At 53.9% G+C, this 23,833-nt stretch overlaps 1 protein-coding gene across 10 annotated transcripts in view; it reads left to right on the top strand.

The window, feature by feature from the left end:
* The window catches only part of ARNT2 (aryl hydrocarbon receptor nuclear translocator 2), a 97,083-nt gene that overhangs the window by 5,991 nt on the left and 67,259 nt on the right, over positions 1-23,833 (top strand). For 2 of the 10 annotated variants that reach the window (XM_019640142.1, XM_019640141.1), the window contains exons 2-4: positions 14,098-14,212; positions 20,198-20,245; positions 22,819-23,032. In XM_019640142.1, the coding sequence (XP_019495687.1) occupies positions 14,098-14,212; positions 20,198-20,245; positions 22,819-23,032 (377 nt within the window). Of the gene's footprint in view, positions 1-9,306; positions 9,441-10,926; positions 11,052-14,097; positions 14,213-20,197; positions 20,246-22,818; positions 23,033-23,833 lie in introns of those variants that run through there. The other 8 variants (XM_019640144.1, XM_019640143.1, XM_019640145.1 and 5 more) reach the window with 8 other exon arrangements.

Genomic DNA, 23,833 nt, shown 5'->3' with positions numbered 1-23,833 from the left:
TTTGTGGCTCTCGGAAACAAACTAGGCCAGCGCTGTCTAATGTAGATTCTGATTTTTATTTGTGGGAGCCGACTTTGATCTGAAAATCCTAGCAGGATCACCCCTACCCAAACCAGTTCTCTGGACTGTGTAAGAAGTAAAGGAGCCTGGAGACACACAAATCTCACCGTTCTTCCCAGAGGAGACGGGGTCAGCCTGGTAATAGCCTGGAGCCAGCCGGCAGGAGTGGGAGGTCTGTCCCTACGAGGTTCCTTGTTAAAGTTCCACCAGGGTCCTCTCGGAAGGGGTCCTCGCCCTTACTGCCTGCTGTTTTGTGTGTCAAACTGCTGCTGGCTTGGTAATTCCAGGCTGGATGTGGGCTTCCACCACGCTAAAGGGGGGGCTGAAATGGGTCTCAGGAAGCCAGTAGTCAAGTGCAGCTACCCCCCACTTGACGGGAGCTGAGGCTCTTTGCAAATGAGCCGAGGCTGAGGCTCTGGAGACTGTAACAGTGGGACCATTTTCCATGCAAATCCACAAAAAAAGCAAAGATCGGTTTCCTTGTTGCTATTTTATGTTGCTTTCTGCAGAGGTGAACCCAGAGGCTCAGAGAGGTGAGACTTACCCGGGGGCCCCAGTGTGTGAGCTTGGGAGAGCATGAGCCCAGACGCTCCCCCTGCTCTTGGCCGCCCCCATCCCTGCAGGCCCCCACCCCACCCCACCCCCGCTCTGTCGGCACACACTTTTTTCCCTCCCTTTCTTACCATCTCACCCCTTCCACGTGGGCTTCCCCAAACCGCGGGTGCCACCAACTGTCCCAGAAACCTTGGGTCACAGTCTGTTGCCCTCATATCTTCCTGGATCTGAGGACATATTTCCAAGCAGCCCACCTGGCTGACCAGTCCCAGGGCTTAGAGAGCCTGGGTGGGGCAAGGTGAGTTGTCCTTCCCTCTCGCATTTGGTCACCTTAGACAGGTCATGGTGGCTATTTCTGCTTCAGATGCAGAGTCTGGAGGTTTCAGGAAGAGGGTGGGTGTACTCGCTTTTGATTGGCGGATCCCTGTTTCTCTTCCACAACTTTATAAACACGGAGTGGAGCTACAGGGGGCACTGGCTCCTCTACCCAGGCTCATGTGGCAAAGGAAGGACACAGGTGCAGAGCAGCCTGGGAGGGGTCCTGGGTGCTGGGGCCAATGGGGAGAGCACCAGGGCAGTCAGCAGGCAGGAAACCAAGCTCAGTGGGTGGGTCCAGGGCCTCCGAAGGCCAGGTCAGCAGAGGGCCTGCTGGGAGCTGGGGTGGGACCACAGGGGAGGGTCGTCCTCTATACCAGACCCTCCTGGGACCCTGCACTGACCCACGCTGGCCCTCAGGCTCTCTGGCTGCTGAGGAAGGCCGCTTGCTGCCTGTGTTTGCCTGGACCACCAAATTGCCCTCACAGCAATTAAGGAAAAAGCATTGGAATGAACTGAAGGGAAGCCAGAAAGCAGCACGGTGGCCCCTTGTAGACAACACGTGGGCTTTGTTCTGGGCTTGGAGGCAACAGGAAACCTGGAGTTCAGTCATGCCCCACTTTCATGCACAGCTACATCCAAAGGGTGTTTTCTTTTTCTTATTTTGGCGAGACCTCTGGCTGAGCTGGGTGGCGGAGCATCCGAGAGGCTGGCACGGGGGGCCACAGGTGTGGCCACACAGTGCTTCTCATCCAGGCCATTTGCAAAGCCTGGAGACGTTTTTGGTTGTCACCGTATGGGGCAGGTAGGTCGAGGCATGGATGCTGCTAAACATCTTGCAGTGCACTCGGCCGCCCCCACCACCTAGAATCATCCAGCCCCAGACGTCACCAGGGCCCTGGCCTATGGGACAGGACTTCTTGTTGGCCTACGGTCGTGGCAGCTGGGACAGGTACCCAAGCGCTCCATGGGGTTGGTGGCCAACAGAGAAGGAAGGACTGACCCTCATGACCCTCACTTCAGGGTAAGAAAACACAGTGGCTTCAAGAACAAGATGATACTTTTCAGACAGTTATGATATCCATGATGGAGGTTAATTTAAATGTGAAATGGCAGAACTGTGAGAGTTTTGTATTACTATTTTTGGGATGGCGTGATGTTTCTATCACATCAGCAGTTTGAAACGAGGCCTTGGCTGGCATCGTTTGCCATCATTTGATATGCTTGATGGATTGCAAGTCCCCCGAAGAACGGAACGAGTGAATGTGATCAAGGACCACAGCTGTGTTCTCTCTTTCTAAAGGCATTTTCTACCCGAAAACTTCCAGTGCTGTTCAGCCAGCCTTCCCTGAGCACACCCTGCCCGCCCACCTGGGAAAGGGCACTGTGCTCAGTGCTGGGGGACAGACGGATACTGAGTGAACAGGTTGGCTGTGTGTGTGTTCAGCCACCCTCTGACACAGCTAACGCTGGGACAACTTTATGCACGTGCCTGCCTGCTGGAGTGCAGAGGACACCATAGACCCCCATCAGCATTCCTCCCCATAGGCAGAGCAAGTGCCTTTTCCTAGTTAGCCTCACAAGCTAGGGGTCTCCGTTTCCCGCGGCCTGTCACGCAGACATACCCATGGAGCCCACAGACCCTGCGAAGCCACACCTCCCACACCTCCTGTCCCCCTCGGCCCCCAGTGGCGGTGAATGGCACCACTCTCTGTTCATTGGCCCAAGCCAGACATTAATTAATTGCTTATCCACCTAATTAAACAAATATTAATTGAATGCCAACTGTGTGCTCACAGGGGTGTGCGAAGGCAGGCGTGGTCTGTGCTTTCAGGGCACTCACTGTGTGACCAGAGAGGCAGCCGTTTATTAATCACGTGGCGGTTGGGGGGGGGGAACGTCATTCAAATAAGTGTCATGGAAGAACGGGGCCTTTGTTTCCAAATGCAACAAGCCTCCATTGAAGTGTCGCGAGCAGGGGTGTGGTGTGCGGGTTTTGAAAAGATCTCTCCGGCTGCCGAGGGAGGCCATTTCGGGCTGTCCAGGCGGCGACTGCAGAGGCCCACTCCAGGGGCAGTGGACACGGAGAGAAACACATGGGTCCCTGAGAGACTTAGGAGGGGAAGTTTGTGCACCAGCTGGTAGATTGCATATGGGAGATGCGAGGCAGGTGGCACGGCCCCCGATTCAGTCGCTGGGGGTGAGGTGCCAACACAGAAGACGCGGATGAGGCCGGGGGACTTCGGGGTATTTTGGTGCAGGTGGCAGGGAGATGTTGAGTTCAAGACGTCTGAGTGAGATGAGGCTTTGCCAGGAACCTCTAAACTGCCCACCCCCCCACCCCCGACTTTGTCCCCAGTACCTTGAGCGAGGCCTGGCATGTCATCGGTGCCTGATAAATATTTATTGAATGAATGAATTGAACTTCGAGTCCCCGGATCGCAAACCAATCAGAAGAGGTACGTCCACCACGAGGTGACTTCTTTTGTTTTTGGTAGCTTTCTATTGCTGAAGTAATTTCAGGCCTACAGAGAAGTTGCAAGAATGTAGAAAGGCTGTCCCCCAAGTCCCCCAAGTGTTAACATCACCCACACCTGCTTTATGAGTCTCCAGCTTTTCTTTCCGAACAGTTTGAGAATTAAGTGGTAGACACAATGTCCGTTTTAATTCTAAATGCTTCAGCGTGTGTTTCCTAAGAACAAGGATGCTTTCCTCTATAAAACTGTGATTTATGACCCAGTGCTGCAAGTTAGCCTTAATAATGTAGTGTTGTCTAACCCACAAGCCTTATTCATATTTTAGCAATTGTTTTTCATAGCCAAAACCACTTTCACCCCCCCCCCCGGCTTGAGTTTCATCCAGGATTACAAGTTACATTTGCCTCTGCAGTCTCCTTGAGCTCTGGAATAATTCCTCATCCTTTTATTTATCTTTTTTTATTTTGCGGTCTTCACATTTTTTGCCACGTACAGACCAGTCATTCTATAAAATATCCCTCAATTTAGTTTTGTTTGATGTTGCCTCACAATTACATTGGAGTTGTGCTTAAAAAAAATTTTTTTTTTTAATCAAAAACACCCCTCAAAAACGGTGTTATATCACATTACTGAAAAGCGAGTGTCTCAGCCGATGAAGTCAGGCCTGTGCAGACCAGGCTAGGGAGAGGCGGTCAGTGGTTTCGGGACCCAGCACCAATGCTGGGCAAACTGCTCCTTTGGTTCGACACACCGTAGATGATGATAGGCAGATGCTCTTTGTCAAGTACGGGCCCCAGCAGATTTTCATAGAAGATTGTAAAGCAAAGATGTTCCTAAACTAAACACGAACGTCACTTGACAAATAAAATAATTTTAACCAGACTGTGTAAGGATGCTGCTATCGCTAATAAAGTCGATAGGGAGTTGAGGTGTTTAATTACCGACTTTCCTGACACACCAGATTGGAAGGGTTTTCAGGTAAGCTGCTTATGAGGAATGCCAGAGACACACACTGCACTGAACCGCGGGATGTTTGGTCAGACAGTGGTCAGCGTGTGACCTGTCCTGGTCTTCTGTGCTGCTGCCTAAGGCCCGATGTGTGTCTGCATTCATCGCAGGAAGCTGACTTGCTGCTGCTGCTTCTGTGTTCCACTTAAAAACAAGTTTGCATTTTACTGTGTGATTTCTGAAAGACCCAGCGACTTAAAAGCCCGATTTTTTTTTCATAATTTGCCTGCAGAAACCTGCTGAGTTTTCCAAAGTGTGAGAACCCCCGCCTCCCACCCTTCTCTCCCTTCGCCTCCCCCTTTTACATCAAAGACCCACAGGACCAGATAGGGTGCAAATGTTCAGTCTCCCCAAGTGGTCAGCGGTGGTTAACCTTCTTAGGCAAATACCTGCTCTCTCTACCTGCTGACGACATCAGCACCCCCTACTAGGAGACAGGGCAGGTGAGGCCTCTGTAAAATGAGGTGACACCGATGGGACGCTGGTGCAGTGTGATCTGTGTGCTCAGGGGTCCGAGGTGAGCCTGGCACTGCCCCTGTGTGCGAGGCCGGCCATCGTGTGGACGCGGCGACCGGCTCGAAGGCCAGCGGCCTCCCTCTCATTGCCGCAGCTCCCTTACCTGTAAAATGGGCCATCTCGGTTGTGCGAGGGCCGAGTGCGTGGTGGTTTCACGGCGCTGGGGGCGGTTCCGGGCACACAGTGAACGCCGGGCAAGCAGTGCCTTCTCTCGCATCCTCGGTTTTTCAGGCATCACAGTCTTGTGAAACGGGGTCTCGCCAGCGGGGCAGGAGCAACTTGAGGAGCAAATAACCACATGTGCTTATGGAAGAGGGGGGGCGCTTGTGAGAGTGGAAGGCCCATCTCCCCTGGGTGTCCTGGGACCTGCAGGGACCCCGATTTCCCCTCCAGTCTCCGTCCCCTGCCCTGCCGCACTCAGGCTGCTTCCCGCTGCCCTGTGTGACTGTCCTCCTCACCACCCGGCCCCGTCACTACTCCCGGTCCTGCCCCTGACTGCAGACAGTGTTGCCTTAGCCCCACTCCTCTCTCCTTGAGGTCCTCGCTGGCAGACGGGGAGGAGACGGTCCTGTCACCCGACAACTATTCTCCCTCCCGACCCCTCCCATGCCCTGGACAGACCAGGGTGGGGCCTGACCACCCAAGTGGGTCTCCTGGTGGTGGCCTAGGTTTGCTGTGATCTCGGACGCCGTGCCTGGAGCCTGGAACTTGCCTCTGCAGATGGCAGCTCGCTGTCCCTCTCCTTTTACCTCCTTCACTGGCCCCATGGGCCTCCGGCTGAGTCCCAAGACTGGGGGCAGACTAGGAGTGAGGACATGTCCTTTCTTTGTTCAGGTTCGTTCATCCGTCTTCACTCATACATTTCTCACCTGTCTGCCCTTTGTCACTCGCTGCTCAGGTGCCGGGAATACCGGTTAAAAGGAACGGCCCGTCTTGCCTTCCGGCATTTACGCCAAGGGCAGCTGCTTCCCTAGGCCCGCAGGCTGAAGGGTCCAGCGCTCGGAGCACTGGAAGGGGCCGTGAGGCCTGTTCTCCACGAGGTGGCGCCATCACACAGGTAGTGCAGTGGCTCAAACCTGCCCCACGTCAGAATCCCCAGGAGGGCTTGCATTCCGAGGCTTGTCAGCAGGTCAGGACCGAGGGGGTGAGGCCTGCATTTCTGACAAGTTCCCAAGTGATGCTGATGCCACTTGTCCCAGGACCACCCTTCAGGTCCCCAGAAGCAGCCGAGCCGGCCCTGTGCCCACTGCCAACCAGCTCACCTGGTTCAGGGCTGGCTTCTGGGCCCACGAATACATCGGATCGCCCCAATGCTTGGGCCTAACAGCCCCATGTCATACATGACGACATGGAGGCTTGGACAGTCTCAGCACACTAGTGACAGCTCAGACTTCCCAGTTCTGATTCTAAGCAGAACCTCTTTCCACTGTTCCCCCTGGGTGGTTTGGGGAGAGAAGGAAGTGGGTGGATGAGTGAACTGTCCTGGGGCGACCTGAGCGAGGTGTTACCAGGCATTACTGTTTCTGCAGGCATGGCTCCCAACCTGGAGGGTTTCTGATTCGAAATCCTAATGGGTACGTTTCTTTTGCACCATCTTTGATGATGAAGGTTGCTGTTTTGATAGCATTTTTCTACATTCTGTATTTCTGAGTCTGTCCACTAAGCTCCGTTGAATTATATGTTCTTTAGAACTAGGGATTTAAAAGGGAAAAGAATTCCACTTGTTGGACGCATGGATAAGAGAGGAATGATGCCAACATGATTGGCTGCCTAGCTCCTTCTGTCCTCTGGGGAGTAGACTTTGAGGTCTGTGCTTCTTCTTAAGATAAATATGGGTTAGTGGTAGATCATCAACAAGGTGGGTAAGAGAGATGCAAAGGTGAGACTCCAGCGAAGAAATACTGGAAAATTAGCTATTCAAGGTAAGGGGGACCGTGCCAGCAGCTCAGATGTGGGGGCAAGAGACGAGTGTTTCTGGGGGGTGACCCTGTGTCTCCTTCTTAGCTCATACTTCTTGCTGCAGGAGGGCGATGGGGAGTGAAGGCCTGTATAGCAAACAGCTCCAAAAAGATGCTCATGACAACATGCTCTGATAATCTCCTTTATGCTGCTTTGTGTTACTAACGGTTCCGTACTCATCTCCGTTCGAAAAGGGTGTATCATTCTTCCTAAAAATAGCCAGAGAATTCATTCTCTCTTAATGTTTGTATTTCCCCCCCCCATTTTCTTTTACGTTTAGATAGTTGGAAGTTCTTAATAATTGGTTTCTCTGGAAAATTGAATAGCCTTTGCCGTATGGCCATGGGTTGTCCTGCAATAATACGTTTATGTTTATGGATCGCCTCATGGGGGAGTTGAAATGTATCGTGCATTCGAGGAAATTGTCAATCCTGGTTTATCTAAGATCATGCTTATATTCAGACTTGAGCGATAAGTTCATGTGACAGGCCTCGTGTATGGTGTTGACACGGAAATGCTGTAGATGTGGGCGTGATGGTGACCAGCTGGCCACTGATCACAAGTTCATGGACACCAGAAACGACCATGAAATAGGAATTCCACTGCTTGTCCTCTCAACGACCAAGACAGTCACTGAGAACGAGGCCAGATGGTAGCTTCGGGGCACGTGTTACGGCTGACGCTGAACTTGGATGGATCCCTGACAAAGATAAGTTCACACATAAGGTTGCGTGTCTTCCTCTAGTAATTTGCCCTCAGCTTCTTCCTGTAACAATGATTCTTTGAAAACGTGACATTTAATGGATGAGTGAGTTTTATCGCTGTGGGTTTTCCATAATGTATTAGCTTTTCTCTTCATGTCAGTCAATTCCGTTCATTTGGTTTCTGTTCAACTTCATACTGTACTTGGACGGTCAACACGCAGCTGAGTCATTTTTTGCCTCACCCTTCATTCCTTGATCACTGCACCACAGCCTCTGCAGCCGAGATGTGGCCTTGCCTTTCGTTCAGGAAGCGCACTCACGTGTTTGGAGACACTTGCATCCCCCCTCCTGCCTCAAGGACCCTCCCTCGTGAAGACACGTTGGTCTCACCATCAGCAGATGTCCTCACTGGAGTATTCAGACTCCTCACCACCCCATGGCCTGTTGTTGTATTTTCCACTATGGAGAATCAGCGCTCTGAGCCCCCTGCAAGCTCCCTACCACCAGCCCACTCCCGCCACGCTGTCCTGTGAGGCCCATCCTGCTGCATCTGAGGTTCTGAGCCTCAGGACTCAGGGGTTCGCGGGCCACAGCCTGGGTTGTAGCCAAGGCTCCGAGACCCTGTTGGGGACAGCGTGTCCACACACAGACCCAGAGCCTCCCAGCCCAGGTGTCCTGGCCTGTCGTCTGTGTGGCTCTGATGGTCTCTGGCTGGCGGAGGTGACTCAAGCATGACAGGTCATGGGGGGATGTCCGACTGTGGTAAGACCTGTGGGCCCCGGCATGTCATCTCTCACAGAAGGGTCATGCTTGTAGCCTTGTTCCAGATTTCGTCATCTCAGCAGCAACCTCCCTCCCTTTCTTCTGCTGCAGTGACGGGTTACCCATCTTCTTGCTGGGTCTCTGTTTTTTACCCTTTTAATAAGGGACCTGAGCCAGCAGCGTGGGCTTGGACCCCAGTGGGAATAGGGTGCTAACACCTCGTGGGTTCTGGTGCGGTGCCCACATCCCCGAGGACACAGGGCATGCCTGCTGCAGCCCGGGAGCCAGGGCTCTGCCTGCCGGCATTGTTAGCAGAGGTGGAGGGTATAACCCCAGGCTGCCTCGGGGCTGGCTTCTGTTCCCACTGCCAGGCCTCCTGGGGGTGGCTCAAGCATGCAACCAGGGCTCGGGGTCCAGGCGGGAGGCACCGATGGTGGACGGAAGCCGGCCCTGGCCTCTCCCTCCTCTCCTGGGTCCACTGGCTATCTCTCCCACGTCTGCCACGTCCTGTCCTGCCAAGGCCCCCGCCCAGGCTGCTCTTGATGAGGGATGCCTCATGGAGCATACACAGCGGGTTCAAGCCCAGCAAGAACCGGGGTCAGACTGCCCTGGCTGCCTGCCTCATGAGCTCTCTGCACATTGTGCTACAAAAATCCCACCCCACAGAGGACCTTTGGGAACCTGCACCCTGCCTTCGTTCCAGGAGGGGAAGGGACCTTCCCTCCCGCACAGGCCGGCAGGAACCGTTTCTGAGGTCTCCCTGAAATGTTCTGCACACCTGGATATTTCAGATGTGTGTTGTGGCTGCACCAGAAACCCAAGTCACTGGTGGTTCAGAGCCTAAGCAGTTAACGTTAGAAATTTTGCTGCAAATCCATTGATCAGTATGCAAGACAGTTGTCACGGCTGAATCATGGTCCCCGGTTAAGGTAAACAGATCTGTGATGACATTTTCTGAGCAGAATACAAATGCAGCTCATTTCCTCCCAGAGGTTCCTGACATCCCTTCTGCGCGGATTACAGACCCTTCCAAGAAGGTGCTGGTCACAGGGAAGAAAGATCTTTGTTTAGTCTCTCTGGAAAGGTAGGGCTGTGGTATTTGATGTGCTTTCTGTGAAAAGAATTGTTCTAAGGGAGATGAATGTGGAGGGCAGTGTTCTCGGGTTCGCTGCCTCCCTCACTCCCCTCCCACCCATGGAGAGAACCTTTTGGGAGGAGGGGGTAGTGGTTATTTCATTTGAATAATCAGTAAAATATTATGTGATGGTATTGTGAAAATTTGCATGTAATTAATTTTTTTTCCAGTGTGAAGGTAAAGGGATGTCTTTCTTATTTAGAGTCACGTGAAAGAATGTCGGGTGGGGGGCGGGTGGACAAAATGTGTTTTCATTTCCTCACGTTCCTTTCATCTGTAAATGCCCTCAGGCTCACGGTTTCCCCGGGTTTTTGCTGCCTTAGCTGTGTTATAGGAATTGGGCATCCTATGTCTGCCTTTGCCATGCGAAATAGTCTCTGGCGAGGTGCTGCGTCATAAGCCAGATATGTTTTCTGAATTACAGTGAAGCTTTACCAAATCATCAGCTTGTAGCGATGCCGAAATGAGCTGGAAACCTCATGGCAAGTTTGTGTGGAGCTGCCAGTTACCAGGCAACAGTGTTTCCTGAGGGGGTGTTTGCATTTGGGGTCCGATGGCTGTGGACAGAGATTTCTGCCTGTCTGTTTGTCATTGGTGGTGATCGGAGACCCTGAGTAAAGAGCAACACAAGAGGGTTGCATCTGACGTGGGGGAATGATCCTAGGTCGTGTTGAGCTGCTGTTGGGGGTAAAAGGCCAGGAAGCGGCAGTGACGAGCCGTGAACAAGGTAGCAGGAAGCAGTCTGCTCGGAAATTCTGGAGCGATCCAAGGAATACATTTAGGATAGGGGCACCTTCAGTACCATGCTGCGTCCCTCCCTGAAGCGTTTCTGCAACCCACTGCCAGAATACCACAGGGCTGGCTTCCTCCAGGGAGCCCTCCCGGGATTCCCAGTCTCTGACACAGCACTCTGCTCTCAGTACGAAATTACCCAGCTACGTGTCTCCATCACACTCCAGACGGAACCTGTCCGAGGCAGGAAGAAGGTCTTCCATCTCTCTGACTTCCAGCTCCTGGCGCAACTCCTGGCTCAAAATAAGAGCTTCGCCTCTGCAGTTTGTCATTGCAGCAGGGCCCCGTTTTCATAGAGCCAGCTCTGCAGGAGGCAGGAAGGTCCTGATCAGCCTCGTTCGTTTCTTACCTGGAGAATAGGTGGAGACACTGAGTCACACAATGATGAAGCCAGAACTGGAAGCAGACCACGCTGAGCCTGCGGCCGCCCGGATAAAGGAAGGGAGGACGGTCTAAATCCCGCCTCTTTGCTGCAGAGTCCCCGGTGTGGAGTGCACGGTGTGGCAGACGCCACGCCGCGCCCAACCCAGCCATATTCTTCTTCCTCCTCCAGCTTTTCTTTGCCCCACGCAACCTCAGTGTAGGAGGATCAGGTGACCAGGGCTTTTTAGAATCTTCCCTTTTTGGGTCTGATGGTGACACATCGTGTATTTGAGGCACTGACATCATCTCTTTCCTCCTGAATGCCCTCTTTGCAGCTCTGTCACTTGGGCCCTGTCTTTCACCTGGGCCGCTGTGACCTTCATTCATTCATTCACGGAAATACAGGTACAGTAAGGGTGGATCACCAGGGACCAGCCCTAGACCGGGTGGGGAAGGGCTTGGCCAGGGACGCGTTTCTTTGGGACAGTGGTATTTGAGCTGAATCTAAAAGACTGTTAGGAGCTAACTTGGTGAAGAGAGGGAGGGGTGCTTTCTTGCGACAGGGCATACATAGCATATGCAAAGGTCCTGAGGTGGGAGGGAGCGTGGTGTGTCCAAGGTGGTGCAGCTGGAGCTGGAGAGGTGGGCAGCAGCTTGATCATATCCGAGCTGGCAGGGAACTCCACCCTTTGTGCTGAGAGCAAAGAGCAGCCAGCAGAGGACATCAGCACGGCCTGACTGGTCAGATCTGGCCTCCAGGGAGGCCCTGAGGAAGAGCAGCAGCAGAAGCCTGTGAATGGAGAGACCTCCTGGAGGTGACAGCAGGCCTGGGCGCCTGGGCGTGGGAATCAGCAAAGAAATGGCATTGGTGACAAGTGCCTGCACGAGGTCCCCGGCACAGAGAATAGATGGAGGGGAGCAAGCTGACGAGCACGCCCTGAGGGCTGGTGAGGAGGGATCCCCGCTGGGCCTGTGAGGCGGGAGAGAGGGGACGTTGTCCCTGGAAACCAGGAGCGATGCTTCAGGTGGGGAAGTGGGGGCTGAACCCACGGACAAGGTGGGGGCAGAGAACTGACAATTTGCCTTCATAAGAGGTGACCCCTGTGGTGGTGGCAGCTCGCTGGTGGGGTGGCAGGACAGAGGTCTGATGACAGAGGGTGGAAGGGAGAATGGGCAGTGAGGACACCTCAAGGTGAGCCCGAAGGGGAGCAGGTGACCTTGCCCCACATGGCAAGCTTTTTCTCGTACAGATGCTGACATGACAGCAGGCAGGGCCTGGCCCACGTGGGCACCTGTGCCTGTCACGTCGTCTCTTTCCTCCTTCCCTCACCTGTGAGAGGACGGATGGGACGTCAGGGTCCTCGGCCCTAGCCCCACAGCCACGGTTTCTGTGGAGCTTTACGTCCTGTAACTTGTGTTCCAAGAAACAATTGATACTTTTTGTTTTCCCCAAGGAAAACGGGACCAAGGTCGTTTTTCACTAACCGCAGTTGCCTTCCGTTTGCCATCCCCTCTCTGTGCTGGTGGGTAATTGGGGCAGGGAAAGAGTGGGCCTCTCCAGCTTTGCATAAAACGAGCGAATGTCGTGTGGAACGTTAGCTGGGCCGATGATGAGCTTTATGCGTGCTGGTTCATCAGCGGTAAAGGAACTTCCTCATAGGACTTCTCTGCACGGTTTTAGCGGACACTGGCGTCTCCGGGAAGGGAGATAACTTGACCATGGCTCCCTTCTCCTGTAGAATCTTAAGGGCCTGATGTTCTGTGCGACTTATTTTAGGAAGTGGAGACTTCTGTTTGCACCCACATTTGCACCAGCAGCGATCTGCCCTTCAGTTTAGGGGACTTGACCTAACACTCATTAGCCTCCGTTTCAGGAAAAAAAAAAAAATATCCAGATTTCGTATTGGAAGCAGGCAGATGATAAGGTTATAAGGAAACCGCTGTTAAAACTGTCTGTCACAAATCCAGTACAGCCTAACGGGGAGAGGATTACTTGAAGAAACGGCTTTTTAAAATTTTTTTATCTTGAGTCCTTTTCAATGTGTACATTAGTTAAAAATAAAACACAACAACTGTAATAGTCTTCAAGTTTTTGTGAACATCATGGAGTAGCTAAATTAAGATTGTGTTTATTAGTGTTGTGAAATTCTTCAGAAGTTTTGAGTGGAATAGTTCAAGTTGACCTTGGAATGTGTTTATTCAACATGCTGTCTTTGGGCATAATGGTGGGTCGGCTGTCAGATGCCTCCCTGCTTTCTGGAAGGAGGCAAAAAGCCGTCTGAGCGCCGCCAACATCCTGGGCACCCGTTGTCCCCCCACAAGGGCCCCGATTCCCGTGCTTATCCCAAACTGCCTTTCGAATGTATTTTTGTAGATGTTGCTTGCCTCCACCCTGAGTGAGAGGTGGACTAAGAAAGGCCAGCACCATGGAGGTCATTGCCAAGGACAGTGAACAGAGCCAGAGAGGCCATTCGCGGATCGATTTTGCCTTTCAGGGGTCTGAGGACAGGTGCCAAGTTCAGGGACCGTCCACAAAGTGGGAGGTGGTTGCTTCGAATTTAGGGATGGTGAACATTGCCTGAATGAGCTCCCAAAAGTGCCTCGCTTATAAGAAATAATCTTCAAGGTAATGATGCACAGGAAAGGTGCTCTCATCTAATACCCAACCTTTTCATTCTTTTCTTTTTTAGCTGAGCCATCGTGCCACCTGTTGGCAGCTCAGCTCAGGCCAGAACTCGAACCACTGTTGCTCAGAGCTCACACTCTTGAGCGACTTCTTAACCAACTGAGCCACTCGGCCGGCCCTCTTATTCTTTAAATTAGTATTTATTCCTGGAAAGTCCTGGCTGCCACCGGCTCTCTGTGCAGCCTCAGGTGATGTGTTTGAGGCCCCTGGGCCCCACTGTCCTCATCCTGAACACAGAGGCCACACAGGGTTCTGTATTCAGGCTCTGGGTCCAGATTCAGGGAGGCGAACAGCTTTTGTGCTTGAGCACAAGTGCCCAGGTGAGGGCCAAGCCTCTGAGGACGCTGCTGTGGGACGGCTGGCCCTGACTCTCGGTGGGTTTGCCCATGTGGGTTACCAGCAGTTGGTACCAGCACCAGTTCTTTAATGTACCTGGATCCCTGGACGTCTTACCTGTCTCCAGGTGAGCAGGAGACAGGAGTTCCTATGAAAGCTGCTAAGCCATGCTCTTTTTAACCACCTGAACTGTGGTTATGAAATACGGGCGTGCTGCCTGGGATGCCTTGTCCATTGGAGAGAGGCAGAGCCCAGACAGGGGATGGGCTCACCTGGGTCAAGTCGGTGATGATGGGCAGAGCAGTCCCAGCACCCGGACCCTCGGACTGTCCGCCCAGGTGGCGCTTTGGTGCCACTGGGCCACTTTCTTGCTTGTTCTTTGGGACTTTTCTGGCATTGACCATACCTCTCGTCTTTGCTGAATTCCAGAAATGGCTTCGGACATCCCTGGGTCGGTGACGCTGCCCGTCGCCCCCATGGCGGCTGCTGGACAGGTGAGGGTGCCGGGGGCCATGCCCGCCCGTGGAGGAAAGCGGCGTTCTGGGTAAGCAAGCTCCTCATTTCCGGGAATTGGGCTTAATACGTGTTGAGCAACGTTCCTGACCTGTTAGGAAAATATTGTCTCTCCCTGTCCTGGGGCATAAGAGCACAGCAGTTTGCATCCTGCTTAGATTTTGCAAGATCCCTAACTCTGCATGGGATTTGCCTCCGAGTGTTTTGGGCCTCTGCCCCCAGCTGGGGACCCCTGTTTGCTTGTCCTTGTGGGAGGAGTGAGCTCTGTGACCCCGCTGGGCCATCTCTCTGAGGGAGGGGCTCACCCACCCGCCCCCTGAGCTCAGCAGCCTCAGGTCAGCCCTGGGGCCTTGTGGGCAGGGCTCGTGCTGTTGTTTCCTCGGCTGCCGACCTCTGCTCGGTGGTGGGCAGCGATTCCTTTCCGTACACTGGCACCTACAGGCTGGGCAACTCGCCCTGTGTGCTGCGTGCCAGTCACGTCGGTAAGTGATGAGCTTGGGTGGGACCAGGACCTTCCCGCTCGAGCTGATGGAACCCAAAACCGCATGTACTATGATGCATCATGTCTGTAGCTGTGTTTTGATCTCAAAAACACGCCAGCCAACAAAAACCCCTGCAGGAAAAACAGAGCTGACATTTGCAGATGCTGTCAATGGCCCAAGTCCTTGCCCTCATGGACTCAATTTTATTTCCAACCAAATAAGTATTGAGTGATAAACAAAGTTTCTCTTGAAGTCGAATCAGTGTGTCCTATTAATGCAATTTCGGATAACACAGGGTCCCCGGGAGTGCAACGTCCAGTGACAGCTTCTCAGGGGTGGAGGCCTGCAAGGTGGCCGGGGTGGCAGGGTTGGGGGGGGACTACACGTGAGGACGTGGAACTGAGTGAGGTGGGATGGAAACCCATATTCAGCTCTGTAAGTTTAGGTGTAAAAGGACTGGTGTGTGTGGGTGGGGTGTGCTCTGTGAGGGAGGGACTAAGGTTTTCATGATTCTTGGGAGGACCGACGAGGCTGAGTAAGTGTGCTCAGGGTAACAGCAGCTTTCTCTGACTCTGCAGGCTCCCTCCAGGGTGCGAGGCAGCCAGTTCTCAGTCCCCAGCTGCCACGGTCTCCACAGGGGGACCAGCAGAGCTCTGATGAGCCGTGTGGGTGCCGGGGCCACTCCCCAGATCAGCTGCGTGGCAAGGAAGCCATCCGTTTCACCACCCACCTGCTACCTAGGTGCCTTGCCCAGTGGGGTCTGGGTCAGTAAGGCGTGCCATGCTGTCAACTTACAGTTTTGTTTGGTTTTCAAAGATTCCAGGCCTTTTAACATTGGTTTAAAGGTTGGTGTTCTCCAACTTCCATCCCCTGGGGACCGAGTCCCACGGCATGCCCAGTTCCTTTCGAAGAAGAGGCCAGCATGGGGCTCTTTGACGAGGGAGGTGGGCTGGGTGGGGGCCAAAGACAGGCAGAGATGCTCAGTCCCCGACCGATTGGAGCCCCTCCCGCAGGCGTGTGCGGGTCTGTGCCCAGCTCCGGGTGCAGTTGCAGGGCTGAGGCCGCTCCGAGCTCCTGACCCTCTGACTTCTGCTTCTTCCAGCTGATGAGTGGACAGCGGGCTGTCTCTTTTCGGAAAAGTCCTCCAGGCCGTCCCTTTCCCTTCTGATCACACACACGGCGTGACACTGTGGCCACATTGTCCGCCCGTGAGGATGAGGGCGTGGGCCCTTTAGACAGATCCATGCGCCTGACCCCCAGGAGGCTTGTCTTCTGTCACCTATATTCTGGGGGCCCCTGTGCCCACTTCCTTTTACCTGTCCCAGGAGGGAGCCACATGCCCTGAGCCCTGGTGACACTGGGACATATCCTCTGCGTGTAAGCACGGAAAACCTCCATTTTTACAGGGCTGTTTCCGTAGTAATTCTTGCAGCTGACATTTTTACAGGATTTGCTGGAATTCTGTGGTTGAGGCCACTGCGGTTCTAGAACCTCTTGATACACTGCTCTGACCACAGCCTGCACACTTAGCTAAGTCCAGAGGAGACCCTGACAGAGGTCGGAAAGCCAGCGACCCCATGGCAGGGCCTCGCATCTGCACCGTCCCTGTTGCCACTTCCTTCTCTCTGAGAAGGTGGGGCACAGCTGGAGAGACTCAGGGAGTGGGGAGAGGGGAGAAAGGGGTGGGTGATGGGATGGGAGGGGCAAGAGGCAAGGACCTTCTTCCTGCTGCTTGCTTGTTCCTCACACTCTGACCTGCTTTCCTGGTGGAGGGAAGTGTTGTCCCAAATTCCCAGGATAACCACCCAACCCGGCTCCTTGCTCCCGAGCCAAGTGGCGCTGACCCCTTGTGGGTTTGGCTTCTCCGGGTGCATGCCTGGCTCCCCCTCCCTCACAGCCTGCCCCAGCGAGCCGCTCCGCAAGCTGTGTGCACTGCCAGCAGCCAGGACACAAGGTGAAGGTTCAGAAGTTTCGGATTCTTTGAAAAGTGATTCCACATGTGGGAGATGTGGGCTGAAGCAGGTCACCTGAGCTGGGTTCTTGTAGAGACCTCCCTGATGTCGGCGATGGGGGGGGGGGCAAAGCGTGGGGGCCTTCCCAGGGGCACACTCTGAAGTTCTGGGGGGGGGCAGCAGCGATGAAGTGGGCTGTACCCCCGCCCCCAAACCAGCCCTATAGGGATGGAGGGCGGAGGTTGCGGGCAGGGAACATACTAGTCCCTCCCCACTGCCTCAGAATCCAGTACTGGGCTTCTAAGCTGTCATAACTGATGAAAACTATTTCCAAATTGTCTGCAGCCCGTTAGGCCAGCGTCTCCTCCGCCAAATCACAGGCGAGTGTACATAAGCAGGCACCGCACCGGTTAGCCCGTATGCACCGGCGTGGCTGTTATCTGCGGCTGGTCCAGGCTGTGCAGGAAGAGCAAGTGCTGCTGGCACCCATGTTGCTTCTCTTGCTTGTTAGCAGAAGCTCTGGCTGGCCCGGGAAGAGCATCAGTGGGTTGTTTGTGGCTCATATTCGATGAAGCATTATTATTATTACACAGTCAGTTACGGAGCTTCACATCTCACTCTTGATGCAGCGCAGGCTCAGAAACAGATGCCTTTCGTGGCTTTTTGTTGGGGCGAGAATTGTTGGGCAGGAAAGAGGGGTAACAGGCTTTTCCAGCCCACCTTGGAAGACTCAAATCATCCACGCCTTGTACCGAACTCTGTAACGACGTGAACACGACAGCCCTTAGAAGTCGTATTTTAGTGTCTCTGCTTTACTGTCCAGATGTGTGCGTGTAATCGAAACGCATAAAAGACGTAAAACGATGGATGGTTTACTTAGCGTTTTCATAGCAGAAGACATCAGCCTGGCTACTGTAGTCACAAAAGCACAGAAGTGACATTGGTGGCACACGCAGACCCCAAGGCGGCATCTGGCCCGTGCTCCTCTCAAAGCTGCTGTATCCAGCGCTCCCATTTTTTTTTTCTGTGTTGCTGATGAGCAATGAGACTTTTGGGATCTGGTGGTTTATCCTTAGGTTGTTTGTGTCCTGATTTCTCTCCTGGATTCCCCCCCCCCCACCTTACGCTTTTCCAGAATTACTAAATCTGACTGCTGCCCACCTGGATCACACAAGTACAAGTGGGGAGGCACAGTTTCCTGGTCCCTTATTTTCTGAAGACACATCCTGGTTCCCAAGTTCCCGGAGGCCTTCAGAAAAGTCTGGCCCTAGAGCAGGGCCGTCCCCTCGTTATACCCTCTCCTGGACGGAGCCCCAAGCTGGATCACTTACCATGTGGCTCACTTCCCCACTGGTCTGCTTCACCCGGTGGGGTGGGAGGGAGGTCGGGGCAAAGAACAGAGCTGTCTCCATGAAAACCAGGGTGACCAACTTGGTCCAGAACTTTCCCAGTTTGTACCCCGGGAACCCTCTCAGTCCCGGGAAACAGGGTGGCTGGACACCCCAAATACCCAAGTGGCCGTGCAGGCTGGGCGGGCTGGCTAAGGGCATCTTGCAGGAGCCCGATGACCACACACGCATATCAACTTGAGCTAAAAGGCATTTTAAAGGTAACTGTACATCTCACACACCCACCTGCAGTTTTCCTGAATGCTTGCCCAAATCCGCTGGAATTTTGATAATGCGATTGCTTTTTCTTAACCCTGAAATGTTTTTGACAGCCCAGGGGCATTAGGCAACCTTCATGCTTGTCCCCGCGGTGAACACTAGGGGGCGCTGTGGTTCTGCGTCTGTGCGGCTCAGGCAGCCGGTCTAAGGGCAGTGTTTTTGGAAGCGTCTCCCAGATGTAATTTTCGGGAAAGGTGAGGTGATGGCTTAGTAATTATGCAGGACCTTGATGGCTTTGCTTTATGTAGACATGCATCCGGCCCCCATTTCTTCACAGCCGCTGGCTGGTGCCTGGGGTGGCCCCACTGCTTTGCCGGGGTGCATGCACGTGGTCTCTCCCGGTGGTGTGGATATGCTCCTAACTCTGCTTTGCCATTCTCGCCGCTTTCTAACCCCGGCCTCCCCTTCTGTCTGTGCATAGTTATCATGACTGTCATCTCCCAGGTGTCTACTTCCTTTTGCTCCCTTATCCCCAGCGGCCAGCACAGCCCTCATGTCTGGAAATCAGGGGTGCCATCAGGTCATCGTCCCAAACAGGCTGAAGCCCAGATGAGAGCTCTGGCCACAGGGCACAGAGAACCAGCCGAAAGCAAACACGTGACAGCACTATAAGGAAGGCTTGTCCTCTGCCCTCTAGTCCCTGCCCCTGTGTCTCCACACCACCCCAGAGCCAAGAGGATACGATTCATCTCATGAGGGATGTGCCTGGGCAGCCTGGTTGCTTCCTGGTGGCCAGGGTGTCCTGTGCCTCCCCAAGTCACCCATTACCCACGGGAGCCCCCACCCTGACAACAGGGTGGGGTGGGGTGACGTGCTTGTGAGGCCAGCAGCTCTGGCATCAGTGGGTAGCTGTGGTCTGTCACACACACCCTCCGTTTTTGTGTCGAGCTGCTCTGACACAGAGCTTCTGGGTCCCGGCTGCCAGGCGGCTGGCCTCCCTTCTGCTTGGGGTCCATGGGGACCATGCCTCACTCAGTCCCTCGGTCCCACTAGGAACAAGAAGGGAGTACAGTGGGCCTGAGACCTTCTTCCCCAAGGACCCCACTTCCTTGAATGTCCCCGAGAGCCAGGATGTCTGAACATACTTCTCACTTTGTTCCCGGAGACGCCGGATGAATTTTGTACTAAGGACCCCTCTGTGCTGGCATCTTCAGTGGCAACTGACCTGTCATTCGAGAGGACTGGTTTCTTGAGGAAGAGAGCTTGGGATGGTATTTAAGCAAATATCTATCAAGGCTTTCTGTTTTGTGTTTATACTGAGAGGCCCAGTAAAGCGTGAGCCTGAGTATTTATGTAGGGAGTCTCAACCAGCACACGGCCGCATGAAGCAGCTTGGGCCCCGAACGAGCCTTCCTCCCTCCGCATCTATCACTTGGGCCTGAACTTCACGGGATAATGACCTTAAATGTCCCTTTCACTTTTACTCGCGGAGACCAGCCAAGTTCTCACGTAGCAAACCAGTAGGATGTCTTCTTTACCTCAGAATCCCTTTATTACCCTTAAAACTTCCTGTTTTCAAAACCTCTTGAGCTTTCTTACTCTGTTAATGTGCCACAGAAGAAAGGAAAAAGGGAAGTCTCAGTGCGGAACGAGTGGTGTGAAGGGGAGGAGCTGTCCCCTGGGTGGTGAGGGACGGGGGACGGGGACCCTCCCAGCTCAGCCTGAGCGGCCCAGGGCGGCCTGTATCGGGTTCCCAAGCATGTAATCCCCGCCGCTCCCACTGAAGACCTTCCATTCTGCCTTTCCTTGTCCCGAACCGGTTTGATGATTGTGTTGACATGTTTTTTCTGCTCTGCCAAGGGCTGGGACGGTAGGACAGCCATTGAACCGAATAAAAGCCCCTCTGCCAGCAGCTCATGTCACCAGTTAAATGTCCCACCTGTGATGATGCTCATTTGTGATCTTGACTTTCCAGAATGGACTTTGACGATGAAGACGGTGAGGGTCCCAGCAAATTTTCCAGGTGAGTTTCCTTGGCATTCCTTCGATTTAAAGAAGCCAGCAGCCAGCCGTCACCTTGTCGGGATCTGCACAGATGTCAGTGTCTTTTGTCCCTGACAGAGCCCCTGCCTGTGGCTTGGGCCCCTCGTTTGTCCCTCATTCTGTGCCCGTATCAGGCCCGGTGACAGGTAGGCAGCTCAGTAGCAGCCCTGCCACATCCCAGCCTAGGTTATCGAAAGTTACATCACAAGGTACTGACTCTGTTGGCTTCTTCAATTAAACAGCCGCTGCCCATTTTAATGGATTCCTTTTTAAAAGACAGACCTAGAGTTCATGTTTAGAAAAACAGTCAAGAGAAGGCCTCCTTTTCTACCACAGAAACTGAGGAGAAATATAAGAAACCTGATGGCCCTGTGGGAGGCAGGATGTGAAGTTGGACTGGGAGTCCCTAGGCCCTGGCACACTCGCTGGCCACGTGGCAGCGCCTGTAGGCTGGCCGCGTGGCTCTCCCGGGCACGACCACCTCCCAGAGAGGACACAGGACCACGGGTGCCGGTGGCGGTCTGTGTGTTCCATCCGCGAAGGACCAGGCGTGCCCGGCCCCATGCCTGTTTCTCCTTCTTCCTCTTCTTCTTTATTTTTTTGGTTTTGTTTCAGTTATAGTAAGAAGTTTGGCAATGTTGAGAGAAAAGCACAAACCGTTCCATCAGTCTTGGCGAAATCCCCATCTGCACTCAATTTATTTATGGAAAGGGCCTGCCTTGACATTCCTCCCTACCATCCACATGGCCCTAATTCTTGTTTGTGGATGAACTTGAAAACCTGTCCCAGGGGATGGGTACCTTTGTCCGGCGTCCACAGCCACGATCTGGATTGACAAACATTCCAAACGTTTTTAGAAGAACTATGTCCGTGTTGAGCCCTGGGACTGCTGACCTCCCCATAGCGGTTCCTTTTGGCCGTGGTTCCTCATACCCGTGATGGGGTTGAATCCAAGAGGAACATGCATTTCGCTACATTTCCAGGGCTGCCCGGGGTCCCCGAGTCCAGCCGATGTCACTGGACACGCTTTCCTCCCTGAGATGAGAACGTTTGGTGAGGGAGTTGAGAGGAGATGGGGGACATTGACCTCTAAGAACACTAGAGCTTTTAATCCAACCAGAAGTGTGTATTGTCTTTCCCTTGGTGCAGACAGACCTCAGCTTGGACGTCCATCCATTTGGATAGGTTGTAATAGGAGGGGACGCTTTGTTCCTGAAATGGAGCTAATCTCGGAAGTAAGGGCGCGTGTCTCCGCGTCCCATTCGTTCCCATCATAGACAGCCTTCCTGGATGAGGAAACAGATTTTTTATTTCTCTGGGTCAAAATTCCCCCTCAGGTAACATTCCGCTCCATGTTGACTCAGGAAATGATGATTCCTGGGGTCTCAGGACAGAAAGAGGAAGACACTCGCAGAGTGGCGTTTGTTGGGCCCTAGAGGTCACTGTCAGTGATGAAGCAACAGTGCAGGGAGCCGGCCGAGTGGCACGTTGGGTAGGAGTTGGCTTGGGACGCCAGCTCTGAGCAGCAGGGCCCTGGTTCGGATCCCACATTAGGGCCAGTGACGCTGCGCCCTCTACAGCTAAGATGGTGAACGACAGCTCGACCTGGAGCTGGGCTGCCGTAGGCTGCAGTGGGGCTGGCTGGCAGTGGGCATGCACTTTCATGAGCTGCCAAGAGCCACCGTGAGCGGCCGTCCAATGGCCTGCGAGTGACTGCCTCACCTGGGAAGAGCGCAATGATAACACCAACATGAGCCAGTGAAGTGACATCCTCCACAACTAGACTGAAGGACAAAAAGATATCAACTTGTCTTTTTCCCTTCCCCAATTCCCCAGTAAGATCTTAAAAAAATAAATAAAAATAAAGAAAAGAAATAGTGCAGGGTTGTAAAGAGCGCATTGGATTAGGTCCCATCATTAAGAAACAGAAATGCTAGACTCAGCGCCACTACCTCACAAGCCCATCAGTGAACCAGTTTTCACATAGAGTTCAGACCTCAGCTTCTATGGGCCATATCCTTTTCCCCAAACAGGAAAAATAAGAGAGAAAGATGGAACGTGCTCCCAGCAGGTGCTGGGACTCCCAGAGTTGAGTGTGTGGGAGCCCGGGGCCACCTGAGCCCATCACAGTGGCGTAGCTGCTGGACCCATCAGCCGGTGCTGTGTGGGAGCTGCTCAGAGTGGCGCCTGAGGTTGCCCCCCGAACTTTGCCGGTGGCTGCGGCTGCTGTCCAGGGGAGGGTGGCACAGTCTGCGTCAGGCTGTCCCCTGCCAGCGGAGGGAGAATGTCTGAGTCCCTTATGCTTATTACAAAGCCCTTAGGTGCCCGGGAATAGTGAGACGCAGGACAGAGGCACGTGCTGTCCCCACACAGACAGATGCTCGCTCAGGTGTCAGAGCCGCTCTGCCCGGTGTCTTCAGGGTGCGGCTGTGACGCGCTGGTCCCTGTTTCTCAGTCACTGTGTGTCCCCAGCGTGCCGTTTCACCCTGTTGGCCGGTGACCCCTGTCTGATGCTTCTCTTCTCCCCCCTCCTGCTCTCGTGCTTTCGGGAAGAGAGAACCACAGTGAGATTGAAAGGCGCAGGCGGAATAAGATGACACAGTACATCACCGAGCTATCGGACATGGTGCCCACATGCAGTGCGCTGGCACGGAAGCCGGACAAGCTCACCATCCTGCGCATGGCGGTGTCCCACATGAAGTCCATGCGGGGCACGGGGAACAAATCTACGGACGGGGCCTACAAACCCTCCTTCCTTACCGAGCAGGTACTGTCCCTCCCCCGGCGCCCCACCAGGCGCCCCCGGGGGGAGAGAAGCCACGTTGGGGAAGCTGCGGGGTTCGGGGCTGAGGAAGGGACAACGTCGAGACATTCTGTCACCACACTTCACCGGGAAACTCAGTTTTCAGGGCATTTGTCCGACCTTTGCGTCTTCTGCTTTCGCGTTTGCCGTGGACCTTAGTGAGGCGTCCCTCAGAAAATATGGTCAGTGTCTGAACAGTGCGCTCGCTGTGCTGACGTGGGGACAAGCCCGTGACAATCGCACAGTTCCCATGAGCTGGGATAGTGGTGGCCATCCTCACAATGAACGTTTTGGTAGCAGTCGTAGTAATAGTGACAAGGACGTGACAGCTGGCACTTTTCTCCATGCCTGATCGGAGCCATACCTCTCTGGGTGTTTTTTCATTTACCCCTGATTCAGGCCCGAGGATGCCACCGCTGTCACTCATCCCTGTTTTATAAAGGAGGTTGAGGCAGTTTGTCCAGAGTTGCTCAGCGCTCGGTGGTGAAGCCAGGAGTTGGTACTGGCTGGTGGGACCCCAAAGCCGATGTTCACCGCCCTCCTAGCCTTTGAATAGTTGGGAAGTGCAGACCCACAGAATGGTCAGTGGGCCAGGGTTTTACAGAGTAGCTGTGTTCTGAGTCCTGGTTCGCGTGCTGGTCGTGGGGCACGTGGGCAAACACGCTAAGCTTCAGCTTGCTCGTGTCTGAGATGAAGGCTTTTGCAGGAGGACGGAGCTGATGGATTTGAAAGCACTTTGTGTGAGGTGTTGGGCGGGGAAGTGTG

Source organism: Hipposideros armiger, unplaced genomic scaffold (genome assembly GCF_001890085.2).
Source record: "Hipposideros armiger isolate ML-2016 unplaced genomic scaffold, ASM189008v1 scaffold_48, whole genome shotgun sequence".
NCBI lineage: Eukaryota > Metazoa > Chordata > Mammalia > Chiroptera > Hipposideridae > Hipposideros > Hipposideros armiger.
The sequence above is the reverse complement of the archived record's forward strand: the minus strand, read 5'-3'. Positions and strand labels throughout refer to the sequence as shown.